The sequence below is a fragment of the Astatotilapia calliptera genome, chromosome 10 (genome assembly GCF_900246225.1).
Source record: "Astatotilapia calliptera chromosome 10, fAstCal1.2, whole genome shotgun sequence".
NCBI classification, from domain to species: Eukaryota; Metazoa; Chordata; class Actinopteri; order Cichliformes; family Cichlidae; genus Astatotilapia; species Astatotilapia calliptera.
The window spans coordinates 5912925-5934947 of NC_039311.1; the positions used below are offsets into that span (position 1 = coordinate 5912925).

The 22023-nt window shown below is 40.6% G+C and overlaps 1 protein-coding gene across 2 annotated transcripts in view; it reads left to right on the forward strand.

Moving 5' to 3' along the window:
* The window catches only part of slc8a2a (solute carrier family 8 member 2a), a 28845-nt gene that overhangs the window by 1527 nt on the left and 5295 nt on the right, over positions 1 to 22023 (forward strand). For both annotated transcript variants that reach the window (XM_026181059.1, XM_026181060.1), the window contains exons 2-8: positions 12569 to 12979; positions 14293 to 14430; positions 14603 to 14830; positions 16812 to 17090; positions 19096 to 19527; positions 19783 to 20144; positions 20574 to 20677. In XM_026181059.1, the coding sequence (XP_026036844.1) occupies positions 12638 to 12979; positions 14293 to 14430; positions 14603 to 14830; positions 16812 to 17090; positions 19096 to 19527; positions 19783 to 20144; positions 20574 to 20677 (1885 nt within the window). In that variant the 5' untranslated portion in view covers positions 12569 to 12637. The remainder of the gene's footprint in view (positions 1 to 12568; positions 12980 to 14292; positions 14431 to 14602; positions 14831 to 16811; positions 17091 to 19095; positions 19528 to 19782; positions 20145 to 20573; positions 20678 to 22023) is intronic.

Here is a 22023-nt window from a genome sequence, read left to right on the forward strand (position 1 = left end):
TCTGTTGTTGCTTTGTCTTTCTGTCTGAACATTCAAAAATAGTGTGACGATGAGCCGAATGACCCTGTTATGAGAACAGACAACCAAAAATATCCTCATCAGCATCAACTATTGTCGAAATTTTTATTTTATATTAGCCTCACAGTTAGAGCGTTGACGACTACCCACCTCAGCACTCGGGGTCCCTGCTCTGTAACTTGTTGCTATGGTAAGAGTTGATTATGAATGCATATGAAGTAAGACATTTATTTAACAGACCTGTTGCAACTGTGGCACCCTGTTACAGTGCCATGTTCAAATTCAGTGAACTCTATAGACCTGTTCATTCACAAGTGTTTATTCAAGCAGATTGCACAATTAGGTGCTTGAGTCCATACACATGTGCGATGAGAAACACCTGGATTAAAAGTGGTATGGTCTCATGCTTTTTCATTCTTTGTCAGTTCTATATTTTTTAAACAATTGTTTTAGTTAAAGCCCAGTTTTCATGTTGTTTGCAGACAGACCGTTGCTGTCTTGCTTATGTGTGATATCTAAGCACAGGGAAGACAATATGTGTTGGGGGTTCAGGAGGTAAATCTAAGTAGTCTACCACTAAAGCTCACTGACACTTATCCTGAAATGCAAGCTCCTTCCCACAGACTCACACGTATGTGAGCGCTCAAGTAAACCAATGCGGCAGCATTAGGTGCAGTCACCCATATGTGCACCATTCGTGAGTGCCAAGGGACAATGGGCTATACTACACCTTACATTTCTCTCATATTTCACATGCGATTCCCCTGCATGTTAATCTCCAGGATTAAGGAAAACCAGGGTCAGGGTCTTATGGATGATACTTCTTTTTGAATTAGATTGGCTTACTTTGTTTGGATATCAGTTGTTGAATAGTGCAACAGTATTAATGAGCCCAGAAAACCTCTGTCACATAAATCACAAGTGAACAATTTCTGTTTATTTTGAACTTGTTAAGCTTGCTGTGATGTATAGTATTTATCAGTTTCTCTGTGAGTTCGTGTGATTAATGGGAAAAGGAGAGTCGGTGCGTATCAGGGTCTGTTTTGTTTTCATTGACTCGCTGGTCTATTGTGTTTGCCAGCCTGCTGGCTGCCTCTGCACATTTTGTTGATCTGAACTAGGTTGTTTTCCTGAATTAACATGTTGTGACTTTTATCCTTCACTGTGTGAAGGATAAAAGTCACCTTTCAAACAAAAAAAATAAGTTTGTAGCTTGCTGTGTTTCCATTCTCATAATCTATGTTAGACTTCAGGCGACTGTGTGATGTCACCCAGTTAATGAACAGTACAAGTAACGTATTCACTTATACTGGGTAATAAGTAGAGATTCTCTCTTGAATGAGTTACAGCAAAGGGGGGGAAAGGAGTAGAGATGGCTTACAGGGGTAAGGTGCTGATCGTATGTATCTGAGCTATTATTTTGCACAGCCATCAGTATGTATTTGTATATTCAGTCCACTGTTTATGTTTATGACAGTTTCCTGAATATTGCATAACAGGTGTCCCTGTCTGGGTTCATACTGAAGCTGAGAGTGCTGTTCCTTCTAAGGTGACAGAGCCAGTGGCTGAGCAGGCTGTCTCAGGTAATGGAAACCTCAGGAGCCGCTGTCTGCTGGCTGTCAGCCGCTTGTCTCCCGACCTCCTTTCTGTCCGCCCTCACCTCCGGCCCCATGCTGACTTTCTCTGTCCACCTGCCTTATCTTTTTACAGTGAGGTACACGTGGAAGTCCCAGGAAAAGCAGCTGTGTACGTTTCTTTTTTTTTTTTTTTAAACACAGGCACAATGAGTCTAGAGCGAGAAACAAGAGACGGAAATAGTTTAGAGATGTCGAATGAATTGTTTATGTCAGAGTCAAACTGATTAGAGAGGAAGAGAGACGTTAAACTCTGTAACTAGAGCTGGGCTAAACCGAGAACTAAAAGGAAATTCTCAATCTCTCCTTGTTGTATAGCTTAGCTTTTCAAACAGTTTTAACAGTTACTTTAGTCTGACAAAAGCCGAATGACGAATTAGCGCTTCCAGTCAGAGACTGAGGCTACGTCCACACGTACACGGGTATTTTTGAAAACTGAGATTTTCCATTTTCGTTTTAAAAAATAATCCCGTCCACACGTAAAGGCAGAAATGAAGGAAAACGCTGCTATGAACATGCCAAAGCAGCAGGTGGCACTAGATTCCTAACCGTGCAGAAATGTTGGCCAATCAGAAGTCTAGAAGCCTCGGTGGGAAAAAGTAAACAAAGCTGGGGCCTAGAAGCAGAACCGAGTCGTATGTGTGGAGGGACAGTAACTGTGTGTATATGTAAGCATTTAAACACTGCAGAGAGTAGAATTAACAGTAACAGTATTGTAGAAATTCATTTCACCGAAACAATAACGTGGCGCACAGTGTGACGCATGCACCAGTTTATTGTATTTCCAGACTTGCTTTCGGCACAATTTACAGTGCACGCTACTCTGTTTTTTGTCAGACTTGAAATAGCCGAAATACCGTCACACTACGGAACTTCTATGGCTCTTCCGTTCGACAATCTCTCCGGCACCATCATCTGTTTTCTCTTCGGTCACGCTCGGTTGATTTTTTCTAGTCGGCACACTCATTTCCTCCATTACGCGCTGGCCATTACCGCTGGCTGCTTCCCAAACAAACACACGTGCGGCTTGGCACTTGTGCTGTATGTAACAAGTCACGCGACGTGACGCTGCGGCTGTGATTGGTTCGGCTCTGCGCTACTTAATTTGGATTGGCTGACCTTTTTTTTTTTTTTTTTTTGAGGACAAGAGCGGCGAGGTCTATCGCGATAGCTTAATTTCTCTATCGAGTAAAAGTTATATCGCGATACATATCGTTATCGTTCTATCGCCCAGCTCTATCTGTAACCCTTCTTTAGTCTGACAGTATGCAACTAAAGCTGCTCTGCATGTGTACACACACATATATGTATGTATATATGTATATACATACATATATGTGTGTGTATGTGTCTGTGTATGTGTGTATATATATATATATATATATATATATATATATATATATATATATATATATATATATATATATATAGATAGATAGATAGATAGATAGATAGATAGATATTAGGGGTACAACGATACACAAAATTCACGGTTCGGTTCGATACTTTGGTGTCACGGTTTGATATTTTTTCGATGCAAAAAAATGTTCATCCCTTTTTAATTTGTCATTTATTAAAATTATAAATTTATATTTTAACTCAAAAGAACAGTTTTTAAATTTAATGTTGCTGAAACAACAAAATAATAGTAAAAAATTAATCTATCTGATCGAGGAATCCCTCATCTTTGGAAAAGAGAGTTTATTACAGAGAAATGTCTCTTTCCAAAATAAAAGCTATACTATACGCTTCTTCTGGGCTATACTCTCAGCAGCATATTAAACATATCAGTTCCCCATGAGGCGAATCCTGTGCTAACGGCTGTCTAAATGACTCGGGTAAAGTTTGTAGCATGCGTGCTTGTTGTTTTTGTCTGCTTCCACTTGTCTTTGCTCTAGGATGTAAATGTGCAGTCATATTCGTTGTGTTCCCACTAGTGCTGTCAGCATTAATCTGAAATGACGTTAACGCCACAACACAGCAAATCTCCGTTAACGAGTTACCGCGGATCGCCCCGTACGTGGGGCTGGATGCCGTCAACACGTTAACAAGCTAACTGAGCTAACGCACTAGTTCCCACCAATTGAGCATTACGTGGCACATCTGACATACTGTTTTACTTTTGTCCATGACGCGCTTACCATCAGGGTCATGCTTCACATGAAAACCAAGATAGTTCCAAACGCCAGATCTGAATGAGGGTGGGGGAGGTTCAATTTTGGTTAGCGTTGAGGCAGTTGCCATGTTGCAACAAGCTTAACTTCTGTGTTACTAGCTTGTGCTGTGCTCAGTGGATCTGTGCTCGACAGTGCAGATCCACTGAGCGCTCAACACAGACAGCATCGGCAGAAGAAAAGTTGATAAAATAAATAAAACATTTTGTATTGTTCGATACATATGCGTACCGAACCGAAAGCACTGTATCGAACGGTTGTGTCGTTGCACCCCTAATATATATATATATATATATAATTTTTTTTTTTTCTTGGGTTTTTTTTGTCAGTTGAAATTGTGGCATGGTGTTTACACAGGGATTAGAATTAATAAAGACAGTGTAGCAGATCAGTTAATTTTAATTTGTCGTTATAATACTGTCTGGGTACTAAAATTCCAAACTTTATTTGCAATCATCATGTTGAAGTAATATAGGACATTCAGTAATGTCTGTGAACTGTTTTTTTTCTGCAGCTGAATAATAATAAATATAATGTGTAAGTGTAAAAGAACAAAAAAAAACCCCTTGGATTTGGTGCTTTTTTTAATGAAGGATGAAATTTATACACACTGATTTAAAATACACATATTCTCATTTAAGTTATTCATTCAGCTGCAGGATTAAAGCTCGAAATGTCTTTCAGTTTGTCAAGACCACTTAATTTCGTCTGACTGCAGAAGATTGCTTCTTCTTGCCGACGCAAGGCTTTTGTGACAGCATTTGTTGGACCGAGCAACACACAGTAAAAGTGGGCATCCCAAAGAGCTCAGTGCAGATCTGAGAAGATGACAGATTGACACAAACAGTACAAGTTATTAGAAAGTGTAGCCACATTGCCACGGTCTGAAAAAGATCCAAACTGTCGTCCTCAGCAGAGATTAAATTGGCCCAAACTGCGAGGAACCACCAAAGCCCGAGTCAGTGTCACTGTGTTGTGTAAGAACCAAGCTCCAACTCCAAAGCTAACACGTTCAAGCTTAACTAAAGTTGGAGATTGTGCAGGGGAAGCAACACAACTTCATATAAAATTATCCATTAACAGATTTAATTGATCTCTGCTATTTCTAAGTCAGATATCAGATATAGTTAAAGCACTTGTTCAGAATGCACCTTGTCCCAAATAGGCAGTTTACAAGATATGCTACATGTATAATTTTCATGATCTTGATTTCAGACAACTCAAAACTAAACTTGTGCATCATCAAAGGCAGAGCTGGTTTTGATATCGGTTCATGTTGTGCTTGAAAGTTGTCTCAAAAATTCACAAAACACAGTTTTAACCCAGTCTGTGTATCTGGCTTTCACTGCTTTCTTTCTATCATAAACACACACACACACACACACACACACACACACACACACACACACACACACACACACACACACCATGGCAACTTCAAGTCTGTGTTAGAAGAAGCTAAATTATTTGACGAATAATAAATTAGAGTTACAGAGTTGAGTACATTTTAATTTGTGTTAAAGCCGCCAGTAGAAGTACATCTTTACTGACTTATCTTTCAGAAAATGCCCACAGCCCAAAATATTCTAGTGGTTCCATAAAATTTCTGTGAATGAATGCAAACCGTGTCACAGGCACTGATATATACAAAAAGATCATTAGCTCATCAAGTTACCAGTTGTAAGTTTCTTGTGTCTACAAGAAACTTTACCCTACAAAATATCTGAGTCTGGCTGACAGTTAGTGAAGCCACGTATATAACTGAATAACAACCATGTAGTAATGATGGCAGTGTTACCTGCTCCAGAGTGTCAAATGTCCATTATATAACTGAACTGAAGTATTAGGGGTTTTTTATGTTTAAGTATGTAGACATTTTTAAAAAGATGTTAAAAATATGTTTGCCCAATCAAGCACAGAGACCCTGTAAAACTGTAGAGCTAATTTCTTAAATCAGTCAGCGATCTCGTTCTGAAGTACAATAAAAAGTTACCTGATGTCAGTCTGGAATGCTATGTGGCCGTCTTCTTCGGGCTGCTCTCGTTAGGTGTCGGCACAGCGGATCATCTGCCTCCACCTCACCCTACCCCACCCCATGGTGAAATTTCAGTGACTAAATTTACAGGATTTAGTGAATGGGATGAAATAGAATCAGTTCCAAAATGATATTGAATGAGAAATTATTTGGACGTTATGCAGTCAGTTGTAATACAGTATGGGACTGTACATTATGGGTTAGACATGCAGTTGAGTCGTGGTTGAAAGTAGATCCCCACACTTGAGGAACTGAACAGCATGGCAGTGTGCCCGCCGTGTTGTAAACTAAACCTTGTGCTCAGCCGAGCTTGCACTGCTGCCGTCCAGATTGATGATCATTTTGACCTGGTGGACTTCTGGGGAACAAAGACAGTAAAGCAGTTGGGTTATCTTTCTCCTGCTGCGTGCACATGGACTTCTCAGAAAACATTTAATTCCTCAGCGGTACTGATTGAGCTGGTGTACTTAATTTATACATGCATAATTAGAGCAAACGTGGCAGATTTTTGTAAGACACACCTGATGGTATAAGTTTGTCTACATTACTCTCGTAGGCTTTCTGAAAGTTTTTATTTGGTTGTGTTCTCACTCATTTTCAGTCCTTTCGTGCAACGTTCCAAGTGGACAATAAAAGAAGAAACTGCCTTAAAAACATCTGCAGCAGGTGATTAATATTTGAAAGGCATGAGACACAAGAATACATCTCATCTTAAGTTTAGAAATGTTCTCAGTTAATAGGTGGCTGTCAAAAAGGCGAATACATTTTTAATAACAGTAAGTAGAACTTTTTGTCTAGTTTATTCTGATATGCTCACCTTTCTGCTACATTCTGCTTGCTCAGTCTGTTAAACTTGATGTGTTAAACTTATTTTCTTCAGTCCTTTACTTAGTGACTATAATAACTAAATGTGTTTGTGACATGTTTTAAACTGGCTTAAACATTTGCTGAGGGCGCTTTGGAAAATCTGATGCAGTGGAAACAAGTAGATGATTCTTTAACAAACCCCTGCCTGCTTTCCGCTGCCTCTGCCACGGTCTTTTTTTAAATTTGTGATAAGATTCAAAAATTAATTGCGTAATAAAGTAAAAGGAGGTGTTTCTCTTTGATTAAAAGTAAAGCGCTATATAAATACAGGCCATTTACCAGGCCATTTTAAATGTGAAAAATGGCCTACCAAACTGACAGATTCTAGTCAACACCTGACACAACGCATGCATGTTAACACAGTCCAGCACTGACTGGTAAAAAATGAGATGTTTACAGTGAAATCTCCACAATATAGCTGAATGCCATGTTAGTGGTTTGGCTCAGCATATATCTGTCTGTGTGATTATTATTATTATTAGATATCTTACACTCTGGTTCATCAGCAGGCTCATAACAAAACCCCAAAGCCCTGTGTTACTCATTAAAGCAATGGTTCCCTTTGGGGGATCTTGGGAATCATATTTAATGTCTCACTGGTACTTGAGGCAAATAATAAAACTCCAAGGTCTCTTAACACCGGTCTTGTTTTGGTCTGAATATCTACTTATCCCAGTTTGCGTGATAAACTTGAAAAATATTAAAACTCCGGTGGTGTCAGTGTTTGCTTTGAAAAATCAGATGGGAATCAGATATTAAGTATGTTCAAAAATCATTTGTAACCACAGAGAACCAAAATAGATAATAATAATAATAAATAAAAAGATTTGGGAGTTCGCCTTGTAATCTGAAGGTTGCTGGTCTGAGCCCCGGTTTGGACTGTCTCGGTCGTTGTGTCCTTGGGCAAGACACTTCACCCATTGCCTACTACTGGTGGTGGTCAGAGGGCAGAGGTAAAGCGCTTTGGGGTCCTTAGGGACTAGTAAAGAACTATACAAATACAGGCCATTTACCATTTTACAGATAAAGTATATTTTGATGTATGTTTGTGGTATTAACTGGTTATTTGTTAGTGGTAAATTTTGCCTATTAACATTGAGAGTTATTATGATATTTTCTTGAACGGCAGGTGAGTGCGTCTGTGATTCACTGTAGATGTTGTTAGAATGCAGAGGAAACGCTTTACAGACGAGTGTAAGCTTGTGCTCTGTGTGCAATCGCAGGCCATGATTGGCTGGCTGTGAAACTGATACACGGTGTGTTATTGGTTTACCTGTGCATAGAGCTTACATCCTGGAAAATTGATCTGTGTCAATCTGCATATAGGTTAATGTTTGAGCTGTTGGGGCAACACAGTTTCTTCCTGCAGTGATGGATCGCTGATTAGAAGGTCTGTGTGTGCGTTTCAGGTCTCTGTTTTGGAGAATATGTCAAACGGGACCAAGACAGGAAGTGTCTTTGGTTTTCTTTTTAGTTTAGACAAGAGTGCTTAGTATTTGATATATATATGTGTTAATTCTGTGATCACTGTAATCAAAGTACTTAACTTGACTGTAATAGATAATCCATTGGTGAATAAGTAACACGCCCATCTGCCTCACTGTCTCTGAGTCTGACTGGTTTAGAGTCACAGCAGAAAGCCATGTCATCCACTTGGCTGTTGGCGCTAACACAGAATAGCCAGTGGTCAGGAAGACTTTGGACACCTGTGAAATTACTCCTGTAAGTCCGATTGCATTTTCTTCGTATTATTGATGCTTTAATTATTCATCTTTAACTCACCTGTATGCCCGACTGCTCCACATGTCAGAAAGAGCATCCCTTTATCTGACAATACCCCACGGCCAGGATACAGGCGGGAAATATTAAACTGTTAAAGGTGCTAACTCTTTTTTCTGCTGGCTCTCCTATCAGTGTAAGATAACCCCAGGCAATCACTTATCGGTGGTGCTGACAGATAGTGGCCGTGTCGGAGGCCGTAAGGGGAGAGGAGCTGTCATCCAGCTCACTGTTCCTGTGCGTGAAGAGGACAGAGAGACCACAGAGTTGTCAACACCCTGGGACCCCTGTACTCCAGGCATTAGAGAGGCTTGTAAGAAGAGAGTGCCACATTTTTTTTGCACTTTTTGTTGTTCACTATCCTTGTTTTTTTTATAATCCTTAAAAGACAATAAAGTTCCCAGTGAACATCAGTCCTCCAGAAAAATCAGAGAGTTGACCTGAATCAGTGCCACTGCAGAGCTGCACAGCTCGAAGGGAGGAGCAGTAGTCTGCCAATTTATCTGCCTATTTACCCAGTCCCTGAAGTGGAAAGACTATGAAGCACGCACTTAATGTCTGACTCATAAATCCACTTGGCTCTTCATATGAATGATCCTTAAAGAGTAGGTGATTGAAAGGAAGAGATATCCTTCTATATTTAGGTGAATGCATTGATCAATAATGCATCCAGCTTATCCTGTACCAGCTTCTTGATTAGCTAGCACTCATTATCCACTGAGGCTTTGTTGCATGCTACCAATCATCAAAATTCACCGTGTACTATTCTGAACAAATCTGAGTTTATGTTTTAAGCATGTCTCGTCACAATGTTAAAAAGGTCATATAAAATATTGAAGTCTTTGGTTCTCACTTTTACATTTAGTGGACTTCTTAAAGGGGCTGGCATTCAGATTATTATTTTTTTAAATAATTTTTATGTGACAGTAAAACAAATAGATAAAGAGTGTTTGTAGTGTTATTGTCGTCATGCTCAAACTTGCGCCAAACAGTTTTGTTCTTTGTTCTATTGTCCAAATATGATTATTGGGGAGGTTATTTTTGGTGAGCCTGTTTCCCCCACAACAACCACTGGCGTAAGGTAGCCCTCTGTCTGAGGTCGAGGTAACCGTAGCAGGCCTTGGAAAGTGAAATGCGATGCTGCAGGCCCTCAGGGCTGTGTTTTTGAATCACAACTGCATAATGAGCTGGCAGAGCTCCGGCTGCATCAAAGATGCAGCACCCTAGTATCTGTTTCAAGTCACAGTGCACAATAGTGCAGTGTCACCTGTGCAAGAGCAGTGGAGGCGTTGGGATCAAGAGGAGCACTGAAAAAAGGCTGAAATCTTTCTCCCACCCTGCTATGACACCCTCAGACTCACTGCTTACACTAAATCTCCCTGTTACACTTTGTCTGTGTGGTGCTTGATATTGTTAATCTTCCTTTCAATCAAAAACACGTGTTGGAAATGGCCAAAATACTTGTTTTCAACTTGAGAATTCTAGAACAGCGGTCTCCAATCCCTGTGCCATGGACTGGTACCGGGCCGCGAGAGTTGAGGCTCGGATGTGAAATTCATGGTTTTCAGGGGTTTTATCGTTAACTCTGTTTCCCTGGGTCTTTTCCCGTGTTGTAGTTGTGTGTCTTATTTTGAAATAAATATTTGCGCGTTACCATAGCGACCAGAGAGCATTAAGGAGCAGAGAGGAGGATGTTACTCTCAATGTTGTTGGCACATTTCAGGAGGACGCTGCTAATAAAGTTACACAATTACACAGTGAATTTGTGTTTATTATTATACTTACAAAATACCACAGTTTTTGTCTCAGTTGTATCATTTTGTTTTGTTGTATTTATCCACAACACCTTAATGGCCGGTCCGTGAAAATATTGTCTGACATTAAACTGGTCCGTGGTGCAAAAAAGGTTGGGGACCGCTGCTCTAGAATACTTGACTGCAACATCATGACTCAGTGATCAATCAATAAGTGAAGGTAGCACATCTTTACAGTTAGTGACATTTTTGCCTGTGTTCCTATTTCTGGTTTAAATCAGTGAAGTTACTGAAAACCAGCAGTCTGACATTACTGGCTGCATAGAAATACATGGAAGGTAAGTGAAGAGCACAATAGTAATTGGTGGGGTTATTGGGAAACAAACAAGCCCGGTATATGTTGTTGTCAAAAATTCTGCTTATCGTTAATGTGAATGCAGTTTAAGCATTACCTAGTTGATTAAGTGGAGAGCTAGAAATAGTTGGACTTGACCTCAACACAGAACTCAGGTTCTTGACATTGTTTCCTGAAAAGGAGCTGGACTCTGGTCCACTCTGAAGTTGTATGTTGGGGTTTTCCTTGGTGGAGTAAAGGGTTTCTTTCCTTCACTTTCAGCTTGGGGATGACATGTTAACTCTTCTTTGCATGACGCTGCAGAGGACACAGCTTTACGGGACTCCTTTCTTTGGTGGATTCTTGCCAGAGATTTTCTTCCTGTTAAAAGCAAGTCTTTTGAGTCATTAGAACTGTGGTAGTATCTCTCGGGCACTAAGGTGAAGAGAGGACTGTAGTCTTATTGAGTTTGTGGAACTCCCGAAGCAGCTGATGGGAACCATTAGGCCAAGTGGAGTGTGGCTCAGGCAGTGGCTGAAGTAAAAACTCAAGTCTGAGAGGAATTTGGTGAGGTTGTGGATCAAGACTTTAGGTGAACATGATTACGGCAATGAGGCAACTCAGGAAGGGTTAACAGCACTCCCTCCTTAAGCGCTTATCAGCAATGTCAATAGCATTGTTTAGCCAAATCCAATATTCCATCAGTGCTTAGTATTGTTGTGGTTTGATGTTTTGGAAGTCAGCATGGGGGAGTTGGTGAATTCACTGAAGTGCTGTTTCAGGATGTCAGGAATCATCAGGAGTCTGGATGTGTTCAATTAAAATGTCCTTATCTAGTCTGATGGTGAAGACTAACATCTCTTGTGACTGCTGTTCTGTTGGTTTTATGTTTCACAATATGCTGTTCTGTCATTTCTACTAATAAATGAATGGATCATTGCTGTGAACCCAGACAACTGGTGGCTCCTTAATCTCATGACCAGGGTTACCTGAATACAAATCCTCCCCACTTTTGGTGTCTGAACCACATTACACGTCCCTAATTCTAACTAAATGTTAACTAAAATATGGATATGCTTTAAACTAATGTTATGAAAGTCCAATTCTCAATCGCAATGTTGGACAAAACATCAGTGCTGAAAACTAGCCAGTTTCATTACTGCTCAATTACAAATTATTTAGAGGATAGCAAGGAAACTGTTGCTAGTAGGTCAACATCGACCATATGACCTGCTATAAAGTGCTGGATTCAGATGGATAATCTTAGAAAAAGTCCAGAGTTGGATACACGCACATATCTTCAATTTTTATCCATGTAGTAAACATGCGGGAAGGGGAGGAGCTTTGACAGTTGATACTAAAACACGTCTAATATTTAAAATGCTCACAAAGATCATAATAATACCAGAAATGAAGCAGCGTGTCTAGAATTTTGTGTGAAGACTGCAGAACTGTTCTTACAGCCGCATCCATGTTTTTATGTTGTTTTTATGGTAATCTGATGTAGAGCATATTTAAAATGTACTTATTTGCATGCCATTGCTGTTATAGTTTACATTAGAATTGCCTTAAATGCTGATGTTCACATTCTTGGATAGTGCATCCAGACCACGACACTCGAGGACGAAAAGACAAACTACTTGCTCCTGATGAATGTAGTGTGTGTGTGTGTGTGTGTGTGTGTGTGTGTGTGTGTGTGTGTGTGTGTGTGTGTGTGTGTGTGTGTGTGTGTGTGTGTGTGTGTGAGAATGTTGGCTAGAAAGCACTTAGGCATGTCTGTATGAAGGTGTATTAGTGGGTGTACGAAGCTTGTTGTCATATAAAGCGCTTCGAGTGCTCGAGCAGAATAGAAAAGCAGGGCATAAGAACCAGCCTATCATGTACCATCTAAGACATGGTGAGATATGTAAACTATCGTATACGATAAAGATTTTCTCTTTCTCAAAAAAATGTGTGTTCCTCTGCTTCACTAGGAGTTTCTTTTGACCCAGCGGTTCCCCCAGTGAACCCCACCCCCAGGCCCTTCCTGACTCAGGGATACCATGGGACCCCCTCCGGTTTACCTTTCCAGCCTCCTCTTCCTCTCGTTCCTCCTCCTGTGCTACGCCGGGACCTCCTTCAAGCCCCAGGTTGTGGAGCGAGCATCTGACCCTGAGCTGCCGCAATCCTCTGGTAACACCTCAGGCTCTGGAAAACGGACGTGTTCTGACACTGTGGTTTGTAAACCCGGCATCCTGCTGCCGGTGTGGCTACCACTCAACCCTCCACTGGGGGAGCAGGCAGGGAGGGCAATCATCTATTTCCTCTGTCTCATGTACATGTTCCTGGGTGTGTCCATCATTGCAGACCGCTTCATGGCATCTATAGAAGTCATTACCTCGCAGGTATTATTGAACTTAAAATTGGGAATTAAAAAATGCAACCATTAAATTTTTTACTATCAGGGTTTTGTGTTTGCTCATAGTTGAAGAGTGTTTTGGCTCCTTTTTATCAGGAAAAGGCAAATTTTGTTTGCACTTTGAGCTTGCATTTTTTTAAATATCAAAGTAAAGTGCCAGTATATGTCGCCTTAGATGAATTAACAGATATGAGAATTAGGTAATAAAGAGAAACAGTTTTAAAATATTTACTATAAATTTTTAAATTTTCAATCTTCAATTTAAAAAAATAATTTTATCACATTAACTCGTTGCAAAAACAAAAGTAGTTCTAGTATCAGGCCCACTGTGTTTGAAGCATCGACTGTAAGTATAAGATGGACAAAGCCATTGTCACCTCACCCATTGCTGCTGGATTCCACTTTTGAATCACAGTCTTAGTTTGTTTGTTTTTCTGGGAGCTAAAAATGGACGCTAAAGGTAGTAATCCTGGTTAGCAAGCTGTAGACCTGCTCATCAGTGCTAAATAACAGGCTAGTTTAAATTTCAGTACCAAAACCAAAGCACAAATCTCTTGGCTGTTCTACAACTAGATAATTATTTTACAGATAATTCTATTAAATAAGTGGTGGCATACCTGTCAATCAAAGCAGCCAGACCCCTAAATTTATGCCTTACACAAATTAAATTACCACCCTCTTCCAAAAATGTTGGATCACCATGTAAATGTAAAAGCAGAATGCCTGATTTTGCAAATCCTATAAATTCATATTTTGTTCACAGCAGAATACAGTTTCATGCAAAACCAGTAGAAACGTTTTAAACTTATTAGATGACCTAGCAACAGGTCAGTAACATGACTGGGTGTAGAAAAACTATTTTAGAGAAGTAGAGTTTAAATAAAGGTTTGCCAATCTGTTAAAAAATAGAATATTGTTCAACATAAAATTGTGAAGGCTTTGAATATCCATCATCTTTAGTACCTAATATCATAAAAAGATTGATACATGTACACAAGGGATGGGGCCAAAAATCAGTACTGGATTCTTGTCTGTGGCAAAGCTTGTTTAAAATGGACCGTAGTAGACTCAAAAACTGTGATTAGAGTTTACATTTTACACAATGTAACAGCATTTTGAAATTAGAGAAGCAGTCCTCAGTGCAGTTATTATGAAGAGTAAAACTGTCAACAGTCAAATGAGCTGTTTTTTGTACCAGACCGTAAACAAGATTTCCAACCTGATGTATTTGGGCATTTCAAATATGTCTTAACTGAAATTAAGCATTTTGGGCATTTTCCCAAACTTCTGTGACTGCAGGAGAAAGTGGTGACCGTCACCAAACCCAACGGTGAAACCACAGTCGCAACGGTACGGATCTGGAATGAGACTGTATCCAACCTCACGCTCATGGCACTGGGCTCCTCCGCACCTGAGATCCTGCTTTCTGTTATTGAGGTGCACAACTCATTACATTTGCAGCAACATATGCGTAACATATACAACAAATGCTGGAGCTATATGTGCACTCGGAGTCTGTTTTGAATTCTAGTTGTTACGTGGCTCTTATTCGGTTCTAGTTAGCTTAACAAATGAGCTTTGATTGACTCTTTTTTTCTCACTTTAACAGGTGTGTGGGCACAACTTCCATGCTGGGGAGATCGGCCCGGGCACCATAGTGGGCAGCGCTGCCTTCAATATGTTTGTGATAATTGGTCTGTGTGTGTGGGTGGTCCCTGACGGAGAGTCTCGTAAGATCAAACACCTCCGGGTGTTTTTCATAACGGCTTTCTGGAGTATCTATGCCTACATTTGGCTCTACCTCATACTGGCTGTCATCTCACCTGGGATTGTAGAGGTATGTTCTGATGGTTGCATACATTTTAACTGAAAAACATATGTACTTCTGGCCACAGTGCTATTGTTGATTTTTGGAAATGCAGCCTCTGCACTAAACACACTTTTAAAATGAGTATTTCTTTAAAGTTTGTGGTTTTATGAGATTATTTTCTTGAAAAAATGTGTTGTACTCATAAATATACAGTGACTAGTGTATTATTATTTCTTTCAACAAATTGAAAACTCATTGAAAATGCCATGTTGGCCCTTCACGTGGAATACACAGGACCGGATGAATATGGCTAGAGACTGCCCGTACACCATAGGCCAGGCTTGGCCAACTCCAGGCCTCGAGGGCCGGTGTACTGCAGGTTATAGAGCCTTCCCTGGGTCAACACACCTGAATCAAATGATTAGTTCATTACCAGGCCTCTGGAGAACTTCAAAACATGTTGAGGAGGTAATTCAGCCATTTAAATCAGCTGTGTTGGATCAAGGACACATCTAAAACCTGCAGAACACCGGCCTTCGAGGCCTGGGCTTGGACACCACTGCCATAGGCGGAGGAGAAGAGGACTCGTAGGGGTTTGCATTCTGTGGAGGCAAACTTGTAGTTTGTGCCGGCACTTGCGGACAGGATCATACCCATATTTTTTCATCTAAGAAGGGGTCCCCTTTATGAAAAAACATAAATGCGAGTGGAATCTCCTGAAATGAATTCAAGTCTCCAACACATTTATTCCGGATATTATCACAGTTACCTTTTGTCAGCAGATTAGACGTGCGACGCTTCTGACTCCGTACAGCTGACAACGGTCCAGCTAAACAACAATAACAGCTGGTTATAAGCCAGTATTACCCCAGCTAATGATAGACTAGATTATTACAAAAAGCACACGGGTTGGTTACATTCTCATATAATACAAGAGAATTCCCTAAATGTCCAAGTCAGCAACGGTAGATCCACTTCAAAGAAACTTCCACTAACACTGGCTAAAAGCAGCTAGCAGTGGCAAAAACAGCAGTACTTATGGACGGAAGAGTTGAGGATATCTTCAACAACTCACTGCAGTATCCCTGTCGTCAGTCAGAAGTAAGCGTCATTGACTCATACGCTCACACTGGACTCTTTTTACACAGTTTTACAGCCTCCTCCAGAGGCAAGGTAAGGAGAGGTAAGAAAACAGGATTCAGTTGACTTCAATCTGCAGTCTGCTGAGATCTAGTGGTGAGAATTCACACCCCGCAGCTTTAAATATTAATGCATTGTTACTTTTATTTGTATGACATTAGTGCCATTTGTTTTCAAATGTTTGTTCAAATTTACTCTCTGCTAAATTTACTTTCTTTCATCAGAAAGTAATAATCATACCAATTCTACCAAATGTGGCAATCCTAACAATCTTATGCCTAAGCAGCAGATCTGAAAATATCTTTTTATAGCTTCCCTATGCCCATGTGCTTCGTTGGCATCAATTAGTTTGAAAGAACCTGAAATGTCAGTAAGAGGAAACTGTGGAAGACCTGAAAGATCAATAATACTCATAAAAACTACATCTCTGCATGGCAGAAGGGCAAAGCAAAGCATCACATGACTGAGCTGCAGACACAGAAGTGGTGGCTCACTGTTGCACTTTGCAGTGTTCATGTACGGACGACAGATTAGCAAGAAAACAAATATTTAAATCAACACCTGAATTCTGCTGTAAAGAACAAAAGGAAACGGTGGAAAATGTAAGTGGCAAGAATCTTCAAACAGATGCGGGGATCTTAAATACTGAATCTTACATGACATTCAAAATATTACGAGCTGTATTACAAGGTTTGGTAAATCCTCACTTGGTAACCCTTTGCACACCCACAGTCTGTATTTTTAGATGTTGTGTTTCTAAAACTCACCCAAACATCTAATTAGCTAAAAGGTATACACATACCTTTTATTCTATTTTTAATATATCAAATGAGTAACTGATTATTTTTCATGTTGCCTGCATAATCAGGTGTGGGAGGCCATAGTGACGCTGCTGTATTTTCCGGTGTGTGTGATCTTGGCTTGGATCGCTGACCGCCGCCTACTCTTCTACAAATACATGCACAAGCGTTACCGTGCTGACAAGAGGCACGGCATCGTGGTGGAAATGGAAGGGGACCTTGCTCCCAAAGGCATTGACATGATCGTGGACGGAAAGCTGTCAGACAGCAGTGCATGCCCTGGAAACTCCTCCACTGTTACGGTCTCTGTGCAGACAGGCAATGAACTAGACCCGAACAAAGATGAGGTAAGACTCAGGCAAACGTCTTATTGAGCCACTCAGCCTGAAGGCTTTAAAAGAGCGTTTTTTTTCTCCATTAATTTCAGGTTTAACATCTGTTTTGTTTTAGCTAATTAGAACTCTGCTCCCTGTAGGGGTCAGCGCAGCTGATCATCGTCCTCTATCTCACCCTGTTTCTAGCACCAACCCTCAGCATGCCCCCCTTCACTACATCCATGAATCTCCTCTGTGGTCTTCTTTTTTTCCTCCTGCCTGGCAGCTACATCTTCAAAATCCTTTGTCCAATATATCCTTCTTTGCCTCTTTGGCACCTGTCCGAACCATCTCCACCTTGCCTCTAACTTTGTCTGCTAACCGCTTAGCCTGATCTGCCCCTCTGATATACATTTAGTTATGGCCAAATATCTCGTCAATGACATGAATGTCATGATAAGTTTATTTTCTAGTGATTTCTTTGATCGGTTCTTTATCCAGACTGGAATAATTACACAGCATATATCTTGAATGACTGAAAAACAAGCATTGGGTTGCACAAGTTTGATTTTGTTTTACTTTAATCCACTCAGGGTCAAAACTTTGCTTGTATCCACACTAATGGTTAAATGTTCCTCAACAAGTTCCACCTCAACCAGGTACTTTTGGTAGCCATCAGCAAGCAACTGCTGTAATTCTGACTGGATATTTGACCAGTTTCAAGCAAAGTCAACAAATTTTGATTAGGATTGAGGCCGGAATTTTGGGGAGGCCGTTCCAGTAACCTGATGTTACCTTTGCTTACTTTACCCATTACAAAACCAGTTTTGATGTGTGCTTGGAATCATTATTCTATTCAAACACCCAACTGAGACCAGGTTTCAACTGTGTAGCTGTTGAATTAAGGTGAAGCTGAAGAATTTGGAGGCAGTCCTCAGTCTTCATTATTCCATCCACTTCATGCTTTGCTGCATGAACTGAATGTGATGCTGCCACAACAATTCTTGACCGCTAATACGATCTTCAGAAAGCCTTACCTTTACTCTTCCCAATATATGTCTTGTCATTGTGACCAAATATCTCAATCTTTGTTTCATCTGACCATAAATTTTTGCCCAGAAAGCATTTGGCTTGTCCATGTGGGCAGCTGCACATTTTAGAGAAGGAGCATGGACTTCTTTCTTGGTCTGCAGCCTCTCAGTCTGTGGTGATGTCACGATGTCTTCTTCTAAATCGTGGCAAAGTGGTCCCACATCTAAATAATCTGCAGCTATGTACATTGTTTAAACTGGTTATCTTTGAGTACCAAAGCTCCTCCCCTTAACCATGTTGAAAATTGCTCCAAAGCCAGATCTGTGCCGAGAAACCAACTAATTTAAGTGAACACTACAAATTCTTCCAAGAAGTGTGGCCAAAACTATGCTAACAGCTCGTTGATGGCAAACCCACTAAAATGTAGCCAAATATTAGTGGGGGTGTATGTATGTATTTTCATGTTCATGCTCATGATGAATGCATGTAAAGTTCTTACTGCTACTGCACACATTTCCAATCAGTTCATTTTTGTTTAGAGCTCAGTGAGTTTATAAACAGTCATATTTAATGGTCACACTAGACATTAGTTTTTAGTTTAGTTTCACTTTATTAAAGATACGCATGGGTCCATAGCAAATAAAATAAATACAAAGTACATGTAATATTAAATAGTGGCAGTTCATTATCACGTTTCCTGAAGCAAATAAGATTTTATCTCAGTTGGAGTCTCAATAAGGGAATTGCAGAAGAGCAGACAGGTCGTCAAAGAAACAACGACATGTTGTGTCATCGCAAACTAAGATATTTATTTTTGTTCTGGTGTGAGCATCCCTCTTCACATCCCCACTGCAAACCCTGTCTGGATAGTTACAATAAAATCTCTTCTTGTAAGACACTGTTGAGCAAATCGTTTTTAAAGGGCGTTTTTACATAACATTAAGCAACACACATATCTGTGTAAACACAAGACCTAGTCTGACTACTAGTTCTCCTGCTCTGATAGGTTGTCCGCATCTTGAAAGATCTTAAGGAGAAACACCCAGACAAAGATTTGGACCAGCTGATCGAGATGGCCAACTACTCTGCCCTGGTTCACCAGAAGAAGAGCCGTGCCTTCTACCGTGTCCAGGCGACTCGCATGATGATCGGTGCTGGTAACATATTAAAGAAACATGCTGTTGAGCACGCGCGACGTTCAGGCCACGAGACTGATAAGGCCACGTGCTCGCACATTTGTTTTGAAAGCTCCCAGTATCAGTGCACGGAGAACTGTGGCTCTCTGACCCTGGGGGTGATCCTCGATGGGGGAACTGGTCAGAATACATTCTATGTGGACTACTGTACAGAAAATGGTTCTGCCAATGCTGGAGCAGACTATGAATTTACTGAGGGAACCCTGGTGTTCAAACCAGGGGAGACCCACAAAGAAATCAAGGTAAGAAAGGAAAAAAAGCTAATGTTAGTGTCAGTGTTTAACGTTTATCGTCACTGTCAAGTGTCAAACACAAAAATTGTTCTGGAGAGGTGACCAGGAATCTAGATTTCTCCCCTATAGTTGTGGTGTCTGTCATCAGTGGGATCAAAGAATCTGTCATTCTGAGAATTTAATTGTAGTGAATGTTCAATAAAATGGTTAACAACCACGTGCATCTGGAAGGAATGTAACTTTAAAATACTTTGCTCTCTCCAGGTGAGGATCCTGGATGATGACATCTTTGAAGAGGATGAGCATTTCTTTGTGCGCCTTCAGAACCTGAGGTTAGAGGAGGGTGGAAATGAAGGGATGGGGACTCCACCCAAAGGGAGACTAGTGGAGCCGCTGGTTGCTACGGTCACCATCTTGGACGACGATCATGCTGGCATCTTCACCTTTGAGCAGCATGTGCTGCGGGTGAGTGAGAGCACAGGCATCCTGACGGTGACTGTGTTGAGGAACTCGGGGTCCAGGGGCACAGTTGCTGTGCCGTACCATACGGAAGATGGCAGCGCCAAGGCAGGAGTGGACTACGAGGAGACCAGAGGGGAGCTGGAATTCACCAATGAGCAGACCAGGTAAGGTATAGTAACATAGAGGCAATGACTGGGAGATAGGGGCACACTGTTAATCTAGCTATAAGCTGTCATTCCTGACATCTCTACTTTGGCTTCGGTGCTAAAACTTAAGCCTATATTTATTTTTCACTTTAAGTCACACAAAGTGACGAATAAAAAAAGGTCTGCTTGAAATTTTTGCAATTTTATGAAAGTATTCACAGTCTTTGCTATGAGCCTATTCATTCACTATTGAGCTCAGGTGTGTCAACTGGTAAATTCAGTTCATTGGACATTACCTATGCATGTTACATATATATAGGTGCAGATGCTTAAGAAGCAGAGACTATGTTGTATTTCTGAGTTTTTCTTCCTGTGTAAAATCACAGAACTGTTCTGTATAGAAATAAGTGCGTGTGTGTTTGTCTGTGTGTGTGCTTGTGTCTTCAGTCAGACATTGCGAGTGTGCATTATAAACGTGGAGGAGTATGAAAAGCAGGAAAACTTCTTCATTGTGCTTGACGACCCCAAATGGCTAAAGCGAGGACTCTCTTGTGAGTGTGTAATTATTTCAGATTTCATTTTTAATGTTAAAGTGACTTCTCATGACTCTGTCACTTAAAAAAATTAGTATAAGATAACAGTTGTAGTCTGTTTTTCCTTTCTCATCTACACTAATAGAAAGCATTAGATCGCATCAATGTGCAAGATCAAGTATCAAAACAGTAACAACAACACACGCAGCTGAATGCTGCAAGTAACCTCACACGCAGGCGTTCACTACTGTCTCTGTTTCACTGCAGCACAGACGCTACAGCTAATTATGAGTTACTGGTGTAATTATTTGTTCGTGTAACCTCATTGTGTCAAAAAGATGCAGAAATTGGATATTTGCATGCCAGTGGAGGGGAAAGAAGTAGTCGTGTATAAAATAATTTTTGTGGAAGTTCAGAAGGGAAATGAGTGTAAGGCTGTTTTATCACAGCATGAAAATATTGCTTGTACTCAGTCATTATCTGTCTTTGTTCACAGCACTGCTGCTAAACCAGGGTAAGATTGTTTGGGTGTGGTTTTGCATGTGATCTGTGCAGCATTTTAAAATAGCTGGCTATTATTTTGAAATTCCAAATCCTTGGCCCTAAATGTGACAGTGTGAAGTGGTCGTTTTGCACTATCAGCAGAAATTTGCATTTCTTGTTTTGAGCTCAGTGAACGCCCAAGCTCTTGCTTCTTTTTACACTCACTTTAATACCTTACTGTCAATTTGTGAGTTTGTCTCAATGGGCATGAAGACGTCTGTAAAACGTTTATGAATACATTAATATTTATTCCACGGGTTTGTGTTTTTATTAAAAACATAGTGGCAGGGCCAGAGGATGAAACACTAAATGTGCTTGTGAAGAGGGCCAAACACTCGGGAAGTACATGTAGAAAGACTGGAAAACCTGGCTAGCTTATGTGCAACCCAGGTGAGCACATTTCACTCAAGCAAGCAGAAACCATCTTTGGGCCAGGAAAAGCTTCAACTCTGTTGGGAATGCTTTCCACAAGGTTTAGGAGTGTGTTGATGGGTTTATGGGAATTTTTGACGATTCTTCCAGAAGCATATTTGTGAGGTCAGACACTGATATTAGACAAGTAGGCAGTTGACCTCAGGTAGAGGTCAGGACATGCCGAAGCATGTTGTGGAAATTTTAAATAACCTGCAAACACCCCCAGGGAGCATTTTGAAGTGGTTTAATAACATATTGCAATATGGATATGTCAGCTTCCACAACTCTTACATGTTGGCCCATGTCACGGGTGGGGGGGGCTATAACTTCAGCCCCATCCTTAAAACCTCCCTTGAGCAGGATGTCCGTCTACAATGGATCCACTGTGAAGGCGTAATAAAACTTGG